The 12,534-nt window shown below is 47.8% G+C and overlaps 1 protein-coding gene across 1 annotated transcript in view; it reads right to left on the bottom strand.

The window, feature by feature from the left end:
* LOC311109546 (striated muscle preferentially expressed protein kinase-like) overlaps nt 1–12,534 on the bottom strand; it is a gene marked incomplete at both ends in the record, with an annotated part of 49,151 nt that overhangs the window by 22,096 nt on the left and 14,521 nt on the right. Inside the window, 10 exons of the mRNA XM_084152469.1 lie at nt 49–122; nt 824–1,010; nt 1,205–1,380; nt 1,480–1,568; nt 1,678–1,862; nt 6,293–6,475; nt 8,355–8,501; nt 8,630–9,222; nt 9,415–10,341; nt 12,091–12,229. Of these exons, the coding sequence (XP_084008595.1) occupies nt 49–122; nt 824–1,010; nt 1,205–1,380; nt 1,480–1,568; nt 1,678–1,862; nt 6,293–6,475; nt 8,355–8,501; nt 8,630–9,222; nt 9,415–10,341; nt 12,091–12,229 (2,700 nt within the window). The remainder of the gene's footprint in view (nt 1–48; nt 123–823; nt 1,011–1,204; nt 1,381–1,479; nt 1,569–1,677; nt 1,863–6,292; nt 6,476–8,354; nt 8,502–8,629; nt 9,223–9,414; nt 10,342–12,090; nt 12,230–12,534) is intronic.

Here is a 12,534-nt window from a genome sequence, read left to right as displayed (position 1 = left end):
CTTATAAACCCATTATTTGGCAAGGAAGTCAAAGGAGGTCTCATTTACCTTTGGCAGTGCTCAGCTTGCAGGTGTAGGTTCCACTGTCGTCTTCATGTACTGAGTTTAACAGCAGCCGGCACCTGTAATAGAAATCCCCTCTGTCAGCTGTCTGGACCTTATTACACGCTCCATGAGCTAACATACTGCCACTGCCTCAGATCCACTTGTGTGGGCTGTTTCCTTCATTAGAAAAAGTGAATGTCCCATTCACAGTTTGCTTATGGACAAAATGTTGTTGTATTTTATTTTTTATTTTTTTATTTCACCTTTATTTAACCAGGTAGGCCAGTTGAGAACAAGTTCTCATTTACAACTGCGACCTGGCCAAGATAAAGCAAAGCAGTGTGATAAAAACAACAACAACACAGAGTTACACATGGGATAAACAAAACATACAGTCAATAACACAATAGAAAATCTATATACAGTGTGGCAAATATAGTAAGTTATGGAGGTAAGGCAATAAATAGGCCATAGTGCAAAATAATTACAATTTAGTATTAGAAATGTTATTTTGAAGGCCCCCTCCATATTGCTCTAACTAACCATCCAATCTACTCAGATCAGAGTGGATGTTGGAGAAAGGGGCAAGGAAAGGAAATCCCTTCAAAGATTTGAGGCACACCCTATATCGCTCTCACCCATTCAATCAAGGGAAAAGGAAGGAATTCACTTAACAGCATTGAGGCACTTTTCCCTTTCAGAGTGTCTAGGCCAGGGCTCTTCAACACTGTTCCTGGAGAACAACAGGGTTGAAGAGTCCTGGTCTAGTCCTACCCACCTCTTCCCGTTAAAGGTCATCTTGCAGTTGAGCAGTGCCGGCTGAACCAGCTTCCCATTGGACAGCCAGTCTACCTCCACATCCAGAGGCCCGGTCATGTGACACTCAAACATGGCCGACTCTCCGGCCCTCACCGCCACGTCTCGCACCTCTCTGATGATGGCCAGGGCTTCCTGTGCTGGGGAGGCTGGGGAAAAGACAGAGGAGAGAAGAGACCAATACAGATCTGTTACTGTTGGAGCTGGAAACACAAGCATTTCGCTGCACCTGAGATACCAATCAACTTTGATTTGATTTTGAGCTTTTTTCAAAATGCAGCTGGCACCAACCCTAATGGTCAGTCACTGACGCTGGTCTTGTGGACTTCGGAGTGATCTTTACCTTTGACCTCTAGTTTGCATTCGCTCTGCTTGGTTCCGTATTCGTTGATGATCTTGCAAGTGTAGAGTCCTGCATCAGTTCTCTGTGCTGGAGCGATGATCATTTCACTGGTGCCGTCCTCTGTCTCACGCACAATGAATCTGCCATTGGTTTTTAGGGTCACTTTGTCCCTCAACCTGGGTGATCGAAACAGGTACATTCTGAGCTCTTGCAAAAGCAAACGAGAGAAAGTCATGACAAACTGCATTGACACACACTGTATACTGTATTCCTACCAGTACACCATAGGTTGAGGATGTCCTCTGACTCTGACAGACATGGTAACCTCCTGTCCCTCTGTCACCACTTGGTCATTCAGTGCTACCTATCAAACCGAAAGACAAAGACTGTTTAAAAGCCAGTACATTGAAAACTCAATGGCGAGGGGAGAAATCCACCTTAGACTATTGAGATGCCCCCTGAATCTTCTTTACCTGAAAAGAGGGGGGATCTTTGAAGAAGGCGTATTTAGACTGTGGCCCCACCCCTCGCGAGGGGGGTTCTCCAATCTCCATGACCTCCTCCAGGGGGCTCAGGTACTCCTCATCTGATTGGAGGGGACTGGTGACCTCCACCAGGGGCAAGCTGCTCGGCTTCCCACCATGCACCTGGGTCAGCTCTGGAGAAACAACATAGTACATGTTTACCATATATAATTTTAATGAATTTTAAGGATGTCCCTACCAGAGGAGGCTGGTGGGAGGAGCTATCGGAGGACGGGCTCATTGTAATGGTTGGAATGGAATAAATGGAACGGTTTCAAACACATCTAACATATGGAAACCACATTTAACTCATTTCCATTTATTCCATTCCAGCCATTACAATGATCCCGTCCTCCTATAGCTCCTCCCACCAGCCTCCACTGATCCCTACAAAATGGTGCCCCGTGTGAGCACGATCCTTTACAGTATCAAAATGAACAGAACAGGCGCATCGTCCTGTCTATGCAACACAGAGCGAGGCAGGGTAATAAAAATGAAATTTGTAATATAGATCAAACACAACAATAATTCCACAATGACGTTTATGGACCAACCGATATGGTAACGTAGTTAATGAAATGGACACATTGTAACTTGATAGCGTTTGTGAGGTGTAAAGCACAGAGAATGTAGCAATAAGCATGAACTGAATTACTTGAATATTCCTAATTAGCCCCCCAACAAAGAGCGTATCTCTGCTCCACTGTCTCCTGTTCTGCTTGTGTGTTGCTCTACTTGTATCACCACGGTGATGTGTGTTTGGAGAGATGAGCGGTTTGGCAGGAGCGATGGAGACAGACACACACACATTGCTGAGGGACCCTTGGAAGTGACCAGCGCTGGACAGATAATGGATTAATCCCTGAATCCCTGACCCAATCATTCTGTGAGTCTAGTCCAGCACCACAAGAGACACACTGTCTCCACCACCAGCCTCTCCACAAGTCACAGTTCATTCAGCTCCACAGAGGAACCATAGTATTGTAGCAACCACCTCTTTACAAAACCATGGGCTCCAGAATTCAATTTCACTGGCAAGATAAACAGACAATGCTCTGACAAACGAACGAGAATAATCAACAGAAGCTATAGATAGAACATGAAAAGGTTCTCTCCTGTTAGGAAAAAGAACAGTGTAGCTCAGTATACATAGAAACTGCTTCGATTGCTTGGCCATACACATGAAGAGATAAAGTGATCAACATCACAGAGACTAAAGCTAACAAGGACATCTGTAGAAAGAACAGAGGACATCCAGGCATTCTAGATGTTTAGAGGTCTTAGAACCAGAACTCAATTAGTATACAAGTGAAAACCCTTTGATGTTAGAATGTTCTGATTTCTCCTAACTATGACTAAGAAGTTTCAGATGTGGAGATCGAGGACTTACCTAAGAAGTTACATGTCTGAGTCGAGCCTGTGTACAGACAACTAGCACCAGCTTTGTTCCTGTAATGCTGCCAATGTTTACACAAATGCTGCATGGAGCTAGCCTTCCTAGTCTGCTGCTAATAATCAACCAGTTCAATCTCATCCTCTCCCTCTCTCCCTCGCTTTCCTATTTTTTAACTCCAAATTATCTTATTCCTTCTCTCTGTCCTCCAACAATATTACATCAACCCACATTCCCTGTAGCCTAAAGGCTTTGATACAATGTTTTTTTAATGAACACCAAAGACTTTTGGAAAGCATCTCATATTGTAGGTATATATTCCAGTTGCAAAAACTCAGCATTTGATGTAGGTGGATTTAATTCAGACGTTTAATACCCTAAATCTCCTCTAATACACTACTGTTTAAATCCCAACTTGATGCGCCAAAATCCTCACCCACCCCACAGAACCATAGCAACATGACTCATAATCTCGTTGTACATGAGTTTGGCAATTCCCCTGACTCTAGCATCGCAGGGTGAAATCATCACGGATAAAGAAGGGGTCTATGATCGCAACATTAATCTCACACTGGGACATACAGCAGACCGCAATTACCATTGAGAACAAGAGGCTGCTATAAATACCTTGTGGTAGCCTCCACTGGCCTAATATGGCCAAGCAGGCCTGGTGCTGAGCTAGCGCCAGAAAGATACAGCAGTAGCATACACTCTACAGGATAACACTGTGCAGAGACATTACAGGACTGGAGAAAGAGCTTGTGGCACATTCGAGGGATGTTTAAATAGTTTGGCTTCCTCAACAGATATGGAAGGAGTAGGTCTAAGAGAGCGAGAGACATTTATGAACTACTGTATATTGGATTGTCACAGAGATCTGTGTGTTTCTGTTTGAAATAATAAGTATATTATTGCAGCCATTATTTTGATTTGATGCAGGAGTGTTACTGTTTGTCTGTATTGGCTTGCTGTGAGAGCTGTGGTGTGGTTTTGTCACGCCCTGGCTCTGGGGACACTTGTATGTTGAGCCAGGGTGTGCATTTCATTTGTTTATCTAGTATGTGTATTTCTATGTTGGCCTGAGTGGCTCCCAATCAGAGGCAACGAGTGTCAGCTGTCGTTGGTTGTCTCTGATTGGGAGCCATATTTAAACTGTCTGTTTCCCATTTGTGTTTGTGGGATCTTGTTTCAAGTCTGTTTATGTTAGACCGTGAACTGTCACGTATCGTTTGTTGGTTTTGATCGTGTCTCTAATTAAAGAGTATGTTTGCCTGCAACGCTGCGCCTTGGTCCTCATCATCTGTTCTAGACGATCGTGACAGAAGATCCCACCTCGACTGGATCAAGCAGCGTGACGAGGAGAGAGGATGGACTTGGGAGGAGATGAGTGCGAGTCTGGCAAGAGGGATGGAGGCCTTGGCAACGGGTAGGAGTGAAGCCCATACATTTTTTAGGGGGGGGCTAACGCCGTGGACGACGGGGCAGCAGGAGGCCGCCAGGTTACGGGAGTCACTGGTCACCAGGGGGAAGGAGGATGTAGAGGCACGGCGAGAGGTACTGGCGTGTGTTGCCAGTCCGGTCCGGCCTGTTCCTGATCCCCACGTAGGGCCAGTGGTGTGTGTTCCCAGTACGGTCCGGCCTGTTCCTGCCACTCGCACCAAGTCAGTGGTGCGCTTCGTCAGCCCGGCATGGCCCGTTCCTGCTCCCCGCACCAAGTCAGTGGTGCGTTTCGTCAGCCCGGCGCGGCCCGTTCCTGCTCCCCGCACCAAGTCAGTGGTGCGCGTCGTCAGCCCGGTCCGGCCCATTCCTCCTCCCCGCACCAAGTCAGTGGTGCGTTTCGTCAGCCCAGCTCGGCCCGTTCCTGCTCCCCGCACCAAGTCAGTGGTGCGCTTCGTCAGCCCGGCACGGCCCGTTCCTGCTCCCCGCACCAAGTCAGTGGTGCGCTTCGTCAGCCCGGTCCGGCCCGCTCCTGCTCCCCGCACCAAGTCAATGGTGCGTTTCGTCAGCCCGGCGCGGCCCGCTCCTGCTCCCCACACCAAGCCAGTGGTGTGCGTCGTCAGTCCGGCACGGCCCGTGCCTGTTCCACCGGTGGCTGGTCCGGCACTGGTCAGATGCTTCACGCCGGAGCTAGAGCAATCCGCTCCACCAGTGTGCAGTCCAGCTCCGGCCAGCGGGGCCAGACCGGACCAGGGGTACTTTGGGGGGTTGGAGAGGGAGCGGGGATCAGGCCCGGAGCCGGATCCGCCGCCTAAGCGGAGTGCCCACCCGGTCCCTCCCCTGTGGTGTTTGGTGGGCGCGGTCGGAGTCCGCGCCTTTAGGGGGGGGTACTGTCACGCCCTGGCTCTGGGGACACTTGTATGTTGAGCCAGGGTGTGCATTTCATTTGTTTATCTAGTATGTGTATTTCTATGTTGGCCTGAGTGGCTCCCAATCAGAGGCAACGAGTGTCAGCTGTCGTTGGTTGTCTCTGATTGGGAGCCATATTTAAACTGTCTGTTTCCCATTTGTGTTTGTGGGATCTTGTTTCAAGTCTGTTTATGTTAGACCGTGAACTGTCACGTATCGTTTGTTGGTTTTGATCGTGTCTCTAATTAAAGAGTATGTTTGCCTGCAACGCTGCGCCTTGGTCCTCATCATCTGTTCTAGACGATCGTGACAGGTTTATCTTTTAATGTAACCATAATTCAAACTATTGACTATTGACTGAACCAACAGACAACTCAGCTAATAATACACATCCTACATTTTTATATCCAAGAGGAATACTCATTCTGTTGACAAAGACTAATCCCCAATTTTGAACATCCGCCTAACTGACTGAAAACCCGGGGACCTTTAGTGATTGGCAGACAAGTCTTTGTTTTGAACATCCACCAGGGGACCCAAATGCCTTTCACAAATTAAGAGTTGCCGTGGCAACTATCTGTGGAAGGAGCTTGGGCTTGGGATGGGATGCCCCTTTGTAGTTATGAAGACAAATTGTCAGAGCAGAGCTGGCAGGGGATTAGGATGGAGAGTTGTGGTGTTTGCGTGCATGTGTGCGTTTGTCTGTCTGTGTGTGCATCCCAGACCAAATAAATGGTGTTCCTTTAGTCAATTGATCAACTAAAATGTATGGCAGCCTGTGTGCATGCCTGTGTGAGTGTTGTATCTGTGTGTAACCCCACTCACCTGATTTGATGTAGAGCGTGGCGTTGCAGGATGCTTTCCCGGCCGTGTTGACAGCGGTGACGCAGTACGTCCCGGCATCTCCAGACCTCATCTGGGTTATCAGTAGGGAGTGCTGCTCCCCCTCAGCCTTGACCACATGGGACGGGCTGCTCCTTATCAGAACGTTACTCTTCTTCCAAGTCACTGCATTCCAAGGGGTCACACACAAAGACATATCTCAGACCACGCTCAGACAACTTAATCACAGTCCCTTCCCCTGTGTCTAAGTGCAGAATGATGTGTGGCCCCTAAGCACCGTTCCAAGGTCAGTTTGACATACAGTGCATTCGGAAAGTAATCAGACCCCTTCCCTATGTCCACATTTTGTTATGTTACAGCCTTATTCTAAAATGAATTAAATAAAACATGTTACTCATCAATCTACACACAATACCCCATAATGATAAAGCGAAAATAGGTTTTTAGACATTTTTGCAAATTTATAAAAAAATACCTTATTTACATAAGTATTCAGACCCTTTGCTATGAGACTCGAAATTGAGCTCAGGTGCATCCTGTTTCCATTGATCATTGCTGAGATATTTCTACAACTTGATTGGAGTCCACCTGTGGTAAATTCAATTGATTGGACATGATTTGGAAAGCACACACCTGTCTATATAAGGTCCCACAGTTGATCGAGTTCCTCTGTGGAAATGGGAGAACCTTCCAGAAGGACAACCATCTCTGCAGCACTCCACCAATCAGGCCTTTATGATAGAGTGGCCAGACGGAAGCCACTCCTCAGTAAAAGGCACATGGCAGCCCGCTTGGAGTTTGCCAAAAGGCACCTAAAGACTCTCAGACCATGAGAAACAAGATTCTCTGGTCTGATGAAACCAAGATTGAACTCTTTGGCCTGAATACCAAGCGTCACGTCTGGAGGAAACCTGGCACCATCCCTACGGTGAAGCATAGTGGTGGCAGCATCATGCTGTGGGGATGTTTTTCAGCTGCAGGGACTGGGAGACTAGTCAGGATCGAGGGAAAGATGAACGGAGTAAAGTACAGAGAGATCCTTGATGAAAACCTGCACCAAAGCGCTCAGGACCTCAGACTGGGGCGAAGGTTCACCTTCCAACAGGACAACGACCCTAAGCACACAGCCAAGACAACGCAGGAGTGGCTTCGGGACAAGTCTTTGAATGTCCTTGAGTGGCCCAGCCAGAGCCCGGACTTGAACCCGAGGAGAGACCTGAAAATAGCTGCGCAGTGACGCTCCTCATCCAACCTGACAGAGCTTGAGAGGATCTGCAGAGAAGAATGGGAGAAACTCCCCAAATACAGGTGTGCCAAGCTTGTAGCGTCATACCCAAGAAGACTCGAGGCTGTAATCGCTGTCAAAGGTGCTTCAACAAAGTACTGAGTAAAGGGTCAGAATACTTATGTGAATGTTTTTTAAAAACATTTTAGTCATTTAGCAGATGCTCTTATCCAGAGCGACTTACAGTTAGTGAGTGCATACATTTTTCATACTGCCCCCCCCGTGGGAAACGAACCCACAACCCTGGCGTTGCAAGCTCCATGCTCTACCAACTGAGAAACATTATGGGGTATTGTATGTAGATTGATGAGGGGAAAAAACAATTTAATCCATTTTAGAATAAGGCTGTAATGCAAAGGGGTCTGAATACTGTGGAAAAATACTGTGGAAAAAGTCAAGGGGTCTGAATACTGTGGAAAAATACTGTGGAAAAAGTCAAGGGGTCTGAATACTGTGGAAAAATACTGTGGAAAAAGTCAAGGGGTCTGAATACTGTGGAAAAACACTGTGGAAAAAGTCAAGGGGTCTGAATACTGTGGAAAAATACTGTGGAAAAAGTCAAGGGGTCTGAATACTGTGGAAAAACACTGTGGAAAAAGTCAAGGGGTCTGAATACTGTGGGAAAACACTGTGGAAAAAGTCAAGGGGTCTGAATACTTTCCAAATGCACTGTATTACATCATCATCGTCCAAATGTGTTTGGGGAAGGCAAAAGCTGACCCCAGAGCTGTGCTTAACCTCTACCTGGAGATGACCTACCTGTTGGGAGGGGGCTGCCAGTGATGACACATTTGAGCAGGACCTCAGAGCCAGCGGTGGCGGTGGTGTCCCTCAGGGGCCTCTCAAACTCTGGTTTCTCAGCTGGCCCCTCATCTGCCGACATGTAAGAGTCATCTGAATCGTCTCCTACAACAGAAAGATAGGCGCTGTATTACTTTCCCTCTATACTGTAGATATTCATCTATTTAGGACGGTAGCACATTAATGTCTAGCTGATGTGTCGCCCAGTGGATACCCGCAATTCAGTGTCCTACCTGTCTCAGGAGACATAGGTCGACTTTCCCAAGACCTTCCAGAGACTTTTCCCTTCTTCTGAGTCTTGGAAGCCCTGCCCTCCTTCTTCCCTGATCTTCTCGTCTTTCCTCTCTCTCTCTTCTCTCCAGCCTCCTCCTCCTCCTCTTCCATTTCCATGAGCTTGTCCTCCACCAGGATGGTAGGGATGGTCATCTTCAGCGCGGGAGACGTCCTCCCCGGCTCTCCCTTCCATCTCTTCGTTAGAGGGCTGATGGAAGGGGTGGAGGTGGGGGATGGGGTGGGGGACAGCCGTGGTGGCTTGGGAGGATAGGGAAAGGCTGGCTCTTTGGCTGGGGTCGGTGATGGTGCTCTCTGCATGGTGGGGCTTGGAGACCTGGGGCTTGGAGGCCTGCGTTGGTGTAGAGGTTGCTCAAGCTCGTTAGGAGTGGAAGGCCCTTTGGCGTGGGTAGGCGATTCTCTCTGTGCGGTAGGTATTGGAGACCTGCGGTGGTCCATCTTGGGTGGAGGCCCTTTGGGTGTTGGAGATACAGGTGGTTGTTCCTCGGCCGTGTGTGGAGGCTTCGCCGCCGCGGGAGAGCTCTGAAGGACTTCCCTGTGTCAAATGCATTATGTAATGTTGGTACAGGAAATAAAATAGAAAGGCATTATGTCATCTATATCTGTGTACACATATTGCTATTGAGCTGTCAGAACAGTGTGTGCAAATACACACAGGCACACACACGCGTACACACAAATCGACAAACACAAAAACACACAGTGTTAATGGATCATTTGAGCCTACCTGTTTGGGCTTTTCCGCGTGACTCTTGGTGAGGGTGATCGTCGCCCTGGTAACTGGTTAACCAGTACTGTCTCCATGGAAACAGAGCCTTTCCCCACACTTTTAGACTCTGACGGCTGAGCTGACGCTGAAGCTGAATCATGCTGCTCTTGTTGAGGAACATTCCTTTGATCTGTCAGACCCTTCTCTTGGGATTGGGATGTTTTTCGGGACGTAACGCTCTCGTCAACGCTCTTCCCTCCTACTCCTCTCTCCTCCAGAACCCTCTCCCTCTCTTCTAGCTTCTTGACCACCTGAGGGGGAATGGGCTCCAGCTTGCCCACGGACCGACTCTCCGTCTGGGGCAACTGCTCGGTGGAGTAAGCCTTCTTCAGGTTGGGCCTCCCCACCAGCTTCTTGATCCTGGCCAGCTCCTCTGTGAACTTGTTCTGGAAGCTCTGGACCCTCTGCTGGTAGCTTGGTTTGTCCTCCAGAGACGAGGCCCTCTTCTTTCCGAACACGGAACGCCTCGAGGCCGCAGCATCCGGCTGGCTTGTCCCCTCCTCTTTGGAGACCCCCTCCAGATCGCAGGATGCTGCCCGGCCGAAAGAGTGCCCAGATCTGACCCCCGCACTCACCTCACTCACCTTTTGTTCAAACTCCTTGACCTTGTCAAAGATCTTGGGTGCGGTGCGGGCCAATTTGGGTGTCTTGCCACCACTGCTGCCGCTGCTTGAAGTATGGGAGGTGGCTCCTGAAGACCACCCTGGGAGTTTGTTTTTGACCACAGCTCCTCCTAGGGAAGGGTCTTGGGTACTGTGTGAGGTGACACTGTTCTTATTGGAACTGAGGGATGTTGTGGGTTGGGATACAGTTTGACTGGACTGGGGTGAGGCAGGACTGAAGGATGGGCCTGTTTGCGTTTGGGGGAGAGAAGGAGATTGGATCCTGGAAGAGGAGGGTTTTAGGGAAATGGAAAGTTAGACATGAAAAGAAGGGACAAGGAGGGGCCCAGGTTTTTGGAAGAGGAGGAAAAGCCATTGGATGTTTGTGTGCTCGGTAGAGGATGTTTGTGTGCTCGGTAGAGGATGTTTGTGTACTCGGTAGAGGATGTTTGTGTACTCGGTAGAGGATGTTTGTGTGCTCGGTAGAGGATGTTTGTGTGCTCGGTAGAGGATGTTTGTGTGCTCGGTAGAGGATGTTTGTGTGCTCGGTAGAGGATGTTTGTGTACTCGGTAGAGGATGTTTGTGTGCTCGGTAGAGGATGTTTGCTTGAGAACATTTGTGAATCTCGTAATTGTGTTTGTGTGTGTGTGTGTGTGTGTATGTGCGTGTGCGTGCCTGTGTCTGTGTCTGTGTCTGTGTGCACGTAAATGAGTGTCCGCTGCTTTATGAAATAGTAATACTGTTTATAGTCAATATAATTTGAGTGTTGATTTCTCATCAGGACAGATTAACTTTCAGAAATAAACAGAACATGGAATGGCCATAGATGTAGTGATTTTAGCACAGATAACATTTAACTTATATGGACACAAATCTCAATCCACTATAGAAGATAATGCTTGTGTCTACCACAACATGTGTAGGAGCCAAACAGATCATATTGTATATTTGTATGTTTCCAATTCATGATGCATTTCTGTTGTATGTGTGTTTGCCACTAATCCCCTGTCAAGTGTGAGTACCCCCTCTACAGGCCAATGGAGAATATAGTTAAAAGGCATACATGCTCCAAGGCCTACTGGGAGTTACTGGAGTGGCAGCCATACCAGACCATGACATGAATGGTCAATGTTATCATGTTGCAGTGACACATAGAGAAATAATAAGAGTCCTGTATGAATTAATCTAATACTAACTCTTCCAACATAACCAGGAAAGACCCCTATTCATCAACTATGAAAACAATCACACATGCTTTGACACACACACCTCTCATGTTAGCTGAACACGCAGTCAATTTAGTTGGGATGAAACTAGTTCACAAACACATGCAGACAAACATTAGCTTTTGATTCACACATCCAGTCATGCATGTGACACCAACGCTATGAAGATATCCAGGAATATCTGACGGTAATGCTAGTAGAACAAGGGAAACAATTTGGTCAACATACATGGCATGCAGCAAAAACCAACGGAAACCAAAGGCTTCAGTGGTACTTTTTGATATCATAAGACAGAACGGAAGTACAGCCGAAGCAAGTAATGGCATGAAGTCAAAGGAAAGTATGATTAAAAAAACTAAACAGAAATAATATACTATAGGAACCAATAATGATTTGGAAAAGCTAAAAGGCAAGAACACAAAAGGAAATAACAAACATATTATACATTCAATAGAAATCTTTGGGAAGAAATGGATCTAGGAAAATCATGATTGTGATGTGTAATATTTCGTGTTAGTTGTGTCTGTTAAAGTTGGGAAATTGGTTTTCGAGGCCACTCTTTTTCTAATTGGGATCAGTGAAAATAAGAAGTTGTCCCTATAAAGGCATGGAAAACGTTCTTCCCCTGTAGAGGCTAAACATGCTTCCATAGTAGTCGCTTCCTACAGACACACTTTCCTCCGACCCCAGCATGGGTTGGTTAGTGCGAGCCAGGTTAGCGTGAGACGCCCGGATCAAGGGCTCCACACCCAGGTGTCTGACTAGGGCCCCTGGCCCCCCATCGGTCCCGCCGCAGAGAGCTTGCCTGCCGGAGTGTGTTGGGTCCTGGGCCCCTGGGGGCCGTGAGCCCAAAGCCATGAGCTCCCTCTCCACCACTGGGTCATGGCCCCCAGGAAAGGTGGCCCTCCGGTCAGGGCTGGAGTCCATCATCCTACCTCCTTCACCTGCAGGGACAGAGGACAGGGGTCAGGGGTCAGACTGTAGATGGAGACATAGAGAAGAATGTGGATTAGAGAGAGGGAATAGAGATAGAGTGAAAGTAAGAAAGATTAGAGAGAGAGAGAGAGACAGAAACAGGGGTCACCATCATTTTATTGAGTGGCGATGGAGACAGAAATGCGTCGGCAACTGAAAGAAGTTGAAGTCAGCAGCTTCCTTTAACGACTAAACCCATTTATTGGGACGAGACGAGGAAACGAGGGAAAACAAGCAAGCAGCATCTCCCACAAGCACTGAGGATTTTAAACAG

The sequence above is a fragment of the Coregonus lavaretus genome, assembly GCF_964263955.1.
Source record: "Coregonus lavaretus genome assembly, chromosome: 35".
NCBI lineage: Eukaryota > Metazoa > Chordata > Actinopteri > Salmoniformes > Salmonidae > Coregonus > Coregonus lavaretus.
The sequence above is the reverse complement of the archived record's forward strand: the minus strand, read 5'-3'. Positions and strand labels throughout refer to the sequence as shown.